A 5,402-nucleotide genomic window follows, 5' to 3' on the forward strand; every position below is an offset into this window, starting at 1 on the left:
AGCACAGGACGGCCCCTCTCGCACTGCCCCCTGCAAAACCGGCTCGGCGGCGGGGCTGCCAGTGCAAGGGCTACCTCAGCAAGGACAGGAAACTCCCGTGGGAACACAAAGCCAGGTTTAATTTTTTAAAAACTTTAAAAAGACTCATGATTAGAAAAGGAAACGCGCAATTGGCGGAGAAAGAAGGGATGGAGACGGAGGTGACGGTGACGTTCCACCTGTGGTTCACCCGCGGGGCCTCCCTCCCCGATCACCTCGGACCAGGGAGACCCAGCGCCGTGGGGTCAGCCGTGCTAGCCCCGCAATGGCCGTCCCGGGAACCAGGTGGTGCCACCTACAGGCGACTCGGAGCAGCGCCTTCTGTGTCAATGGCTTCAATGCCATCTGGTTGGGGACTCGCTCCCGAGGTCACAGCGCACCCGCCTTCATTCCCCTCCTGCGGCCACACAGGCAGAGTCCGGGGACCCCGGGGCTGCCCCGCGTCAAGAGCGGGGTGTCCCTCCGCCGAGGGAACCCCGCGGCGTCCTCGGATCTGTCCCCCACTGGTGCCCTCCCACCTGCCACGTGGCCCGAGGCCACGGAACCGCTCCCCGGAATAGTTTAAAATAGGAAACCGCACAAAGCTCTCTATCTGATGGCCATTGTAGGATTTTAAAATCGTTTCAACATAAAAATATCTTTTCTTTTTTCCAAAAATACTCCGGGCTCTCTCTTATAAGTCTTTTTTTTTTCTCCTGTAAAAAGCCCCCCTGCCCTGCCTTCCTACATAAAGCACTTATTTTGCGTGGAAAGTGCCCTCGAGACCTACGATGCATTGGAAACATCTATGACAAAGGGATAGCGTCAAGAGCGGGGTGTCCCTCCGCCGAGGGAACCCCGCGGCGTCCTCGGATCTGTCCCCCACTGGTGCCCTCCCACCCGCCACCTGGCTGGTGCCCTCCCACCTGCCACGTGGCCCGAGGCCACGGAACCGCTCCCCGGAATAGTTTAAAATAGGAAACCGCACAAAGCTCTCTATCTGATGGCCATTGTAGGATTTTAAAATCGTTTCAACATAAAAATATCTTTTCTTTTTTCCAAAAATACTCCGGGCTCTCTCTTATAAGTCTTTTTTTTTTCTCCTGTAAAAAGCCCCCCTGCCCTGCCTTCCTACATAAAGCACTTATTTTGCGTGGAAAGTGCCCTCGAGACCTACGATGCATTGGAAACATCTATGACAAAGGGATGGAGGGGAGGGGAGGGGAGGGGGGCGAGGCAGCAGAGGGGAGGAGCGAGAAAGCGGTCGACAAAGATTTTGCCACGTGTCCCCAAGGCCACATCTACAGCAAATCCAGACACGGAAGGGAGGACAAAGGTGGGGACGGGCAAGGACAGGGACGGGAAGAAGGCGAAACCAGCCCCATCGTGGACGGAAGGCCCAGCAAAGCCGTCGGGACAACGGAGGTTGTGGGGCACGGACGAGTCAGGGTCACGGAGGCGCGCATTCCCGCCGCACAGGCTGGTCTTGGAATCTCCTCTGCGAGCCAACCGCGGTGTCCCCATCGTGAGGGAACCACGCAGCCCGCGGGGGTGGGGGTGGGGGGTGGGGAGCTTTCGGGTGATCACCGCAGTTTTCTTTCTCTTCTTGTTGGCACAGCTTCCCCCCGGCCGTGGCCGGCATCAGAGCCGTCTGCGCGCACCATCCGGCCGGTGGCGTCAGGCTGCCCTCCGATACAACTGTGTGAAAGGTTTCGGTGAGGACTACGGAATACAGGCTCCGGGCGTGGCCGGGAGGGGCTGGCTCCAAGGTCATGCCCACGTGCCACGCCCGCGCAGTCTCGCAGCTGCAGGATCGAGTCTCTGGGGCACCAAGGCCCCCGTGCCCACCACTGCTGGTCCATGACTTCTCTTCTCTTTCCCGGGACACTGCGGTCACTTCCGCAGATCTAACACGCACACCTGTGGGGAGGCAGAGAGCCGGTGACTGTGGCTGGAACAGTTATTGTGAAAAAGGGAACGGAAAAGTTACTTTGTGGAAGTTACGGCAAGTAACATGGCCAGGAAATGTTACTTGTATGGAAGGAAACAGAGCCCGGTGGACAAATTATATTGTACAGCCCACGGATCAAATCAGGCCCGCCCAACTGTTTTATAAATAGAGTTCTATTGGCACAGCGTTCTGAACATTCAGAGAAACTGTAACAACTGCCTAGTGACTGAGCCTTTGACCATCCTGGGGACTAATACAGAGGCAGTGGCCATGGTACGGCCCAGACACCAAGTGGCAGGGCCGATGACCAGTCAAGCCTGAGCTCATGGCCTTGGGGAACACGAGTGGGCTACCCCGACCCTCGGCAACCCTCCCGCCGCCCCCTGCTTCAGGGGATCACCACAGGGCCCTGGACCCAGGAGACCCTTTTGTCAGCAGAGGGTCCAGGCTGGGGCACCATCCAGGGTCGGAGACAGGAACCAGGTGCTCAGCCTGGGCCCTGGGTATCGGCTGCCGGGCGTGTCTCCTTTCCGCCCCGCGCCCCCCACCCCCAGCACACCGGGGGTGCTGCTTACGGAGCCGTCGGATGCACTGGCGCCCACTTTGTCCCCTCGGGCGTTCCAGCAGACCTCGAAGATGCCACCAGTGCCTCGGTAGCTGTGGACCAGGCTCCCACTCTGCAAAGCAAAGCAGCCGTCAGGAGCTAAGGGGGCAGGATGGGGCGGGAGCAAGGCCACAGCGCATCCACGTGGTTGTATTTAGCGGGCATCCTCTCACTGAGGATCAAAGAGGTTTGAGATCTAGGCAAAAAGGAGTGACATAATGTATGAGGTTTAGACCTTGGGCGGTACCTATTTTTTTTCTTTTTTAAATATACTTTTATTGATTTCAGAGAGGAAGGGAGAAGAGGGATAGAAAAATCCATGATGAGAGAGGAACATGGATCAGCTGCCTCCTGCACACCCCCTACTGGGGAGGTTCAAGCCCGCAACCCAGGCGTGTGCCCTGATTGTGAATCCAACCGTGACCTCCCGGCTCATAGTTGACACTCAACCACTGAGCCATGCTGACTGGGCCCTCATGTCATTTTCCTATGATGTCACTTTACAAATCCACCCAGCACTGTTTCTATGAAGAGGCACTGTATTCCTGGAACGTGTGTTTTCTGCGTGGCCTGTCTGGGTTGTGGGGCTTAGCAGCAGCCGGCTCCGCGGAGGGTCCCCCCTCACCTCTCCCTCTCCAAGAGCATGGAGCTCGGGTGAGGCAGACACTGGGAAGCCTGCGGTCTCAGTGGACACCCTGCCCATGGCAGCTAGTTCACTTGCCTCATGCACTCCCAGCCCTTGCCACAAGGGGGCATGGGCTCAATGCAAATGTACTGCAATGTCAAACCAGCCACAGGGAACCCCAAGGCAGGCTGGATTACAAGAGGTGAAGGGTGGCCATGCAATCCACCCGAGGTCACAGAGGAAGAGATGGCTGGCCTTTTGCAACGGCTCCGACCATTTCTCCTCCATCGGCAGGAGAACCGAGAGCTGACTGCGCAACATAACAGTCCCTACCCTACCTCTCACCCACGTCCACTCTTCTTTAAAATTTATTTATTTTTTATTTTTATTGATTTCAGAGAGGAAGAGAGGGAGAGAGAGAAACATCCATGATGAGAGAGAATCATGGATCAGCTGCCTCCTGCACGCCCCCTACTGGGGATCCAGCCCACAACCCAGGTATGTGCTCTGACTGGGAATCGAACTCGGGACCCTTCAGTCCACAGAGCGCCACCCACCTCCACTTTTATATTCAGAACCTCTTACCCAGGGATGCCCACGCTACTGCATTTACTCAAATGCTGTCTCCTTTGAGTTCTGCCAATAGCACAACCCAATATGACATATCCTTTCCTATGGAAACATACACTATTTTCATTAGGAAAATCAAAACGGCACCACAAAGCAAACAGATATTCCTTTGCACCCTCCGATTTGCTACACGATGTGGCCCGGAGGTCAGGGCTGGCCCCGCCCCTTGGCTGACCCACTGGGAAGCTCAAATGTAATGACACCTGTTCCCCCAACCTTAGTACCCTGGGAGCAGCATCTCTGGCGACAGGGGGACTGGGTTACGGTTTTCCCATCTTCCAGAAAAGCATGAGGCAGGTGACTCACTCCCCAGCACAAACTCCCCAGAGGATGTCTCGAGCCTGAGTCACCGAAACTTGACATTGGGCATGCCTCTGAGAAAGGTCCGAGGGATTACCTGAGTGTTCCAGATGTGCACGCACTTGTCGAAGGAGCCGCTGGCCAGGTACTTGCCGTCGGGGCTGAACGCGACACTGTAGACAGGTTCCTGGTGTTTGGTGAGGGTGTGGACGCACACGCCGCGCTCCACGTCCCACAGCCGGACCGTGGAGTCGAACGAAGCGCTAGGAGGAGGGAGGAAACGTCACCGCAGGCACTCGGGACTTTCTCCCACCTCCCCAAGGCGCACATGCATCACGTTTTCCTTGTGTCGCTTTTACGTTTCCAGAGACAATAACAGGGATGCTTCGTCATGGCGAAATGTGACTCAGATGCACGAACAGCAAAGCCATTGTTATAAAACAACTAGTGGCCCAGTGCACAAAATTCGTGCACATTAAAAGGGAATTAGTTAGAGGAAATATTTTAATTCCCTTTCTCTATAATAGAAGTGTCAGAGATGAAAGAAAATTACCAAAATGTATATGCAAATCTCCCTCCTGTCAGAGTCTGGAGCACGCCATGGGACCTAGAGTCAAGTCCCTGCCCACCAACCGCACGCGCTTTGAAAACGCAGGAGACTCAGACCTGGCTGGCCCCACCCCCGTCAAGCCCCTCTGGATGGGGGACGCAGCCTCAGGTCCCCCATCAAGCCCTGCTGGGTGGGGGCTGCAGCCTCAGGTCCCCCGTCAAGCCCCACTGGAGGGGGGGCGCAACCGCAAGTCCCCTGGTCTGGTGCCAGGCAGGGGATGCAGCCTCAGGCCCCCCCGCTCACTCTCAGCTCCCCTGGCCCCGCCACAGGGCGGGGGGGGGGGCCCTGCCGGGCGGGGTGTGACCTGAGGTTTACCAGCCCAGAGCCGGGGCGGGGGGTGCGACCTGAGGTCTCCTGACCCAGAGCTGAGGCAGGGGGCGTGGCCTGAGGTCCCCCATCAAGCCCCACTAAGTGAGGGGTGTGGCCTGAGGTCCCTCACCTGGGCCAGGTGCCATGCAGTCTCAGGTCCCTGCTGTCTGGTCGTGACGTTATGGTGTCCTGGCTAATTTGCATATTCTTCTATTATATAGAAGACCAGAAGCCCGGTGCACAAAAATAAATTTGTGCACTGGTGGGTGTGTGTGTGTGTGTGTGTGTGTGTGTGTGTGTTTGTGTGTGTCTCACAGCCCAACCTGTGCCCTCTCACAGTCTGGGACCCCTCGGG

At 56.9% G+C, this 5,402-nt stretch overlaps 1 protein-coding gene across 1 annotated transcript in view; it reads right to left on the minus strand.

The window, feature by feature from the left end:
- Positions 1 to 98: 98 nt before the first annotated feature.
- Positions 99 to 5,402, minus strand: part of TBL1X (transducin (beta)-like 1X-linked) — a 29,398-nt gene continuing 24,094 nt past the window's right edge. Inside the window, exons 14-17 of the mRNA XM_015563961.1 lie at positions 4,226 to 4,391; positions 2,545 to 2,646; positions 945 to 1,938; positions 99 to 557 (exon numbers count right to left, since the gene is read on the minus strand). Coding sequence (XP_015419447.1) covers positions 1,912 to 1,938; positions 2,545 to 2,646; positions 4,226 to 4,391 — 295 coding nt within the window. The 3' untranslated portion in view covers positions 99 to 557; positions 945 to 1,911. The remainder of the gene's footprint in view (positions 558 to 944; positions 1,939 to 2,544; positions 2,647 to 4,225; positions 4,392 to 5,402) is intronic.

Source organism: Myotis davidii, unplaced genomic scaffold (genome assembly GCF_000327345.1).
Source record: "Myotis davidii unplaced genomic scaffold, ASM32734v1 scaffold1277, whole genome shotgun sequence".
NCBI lineage: Eukaryota > Metazoa > Chordata > Mammalia > Chiroptera > Vespertilionidae > Myotis > Myotis davidii.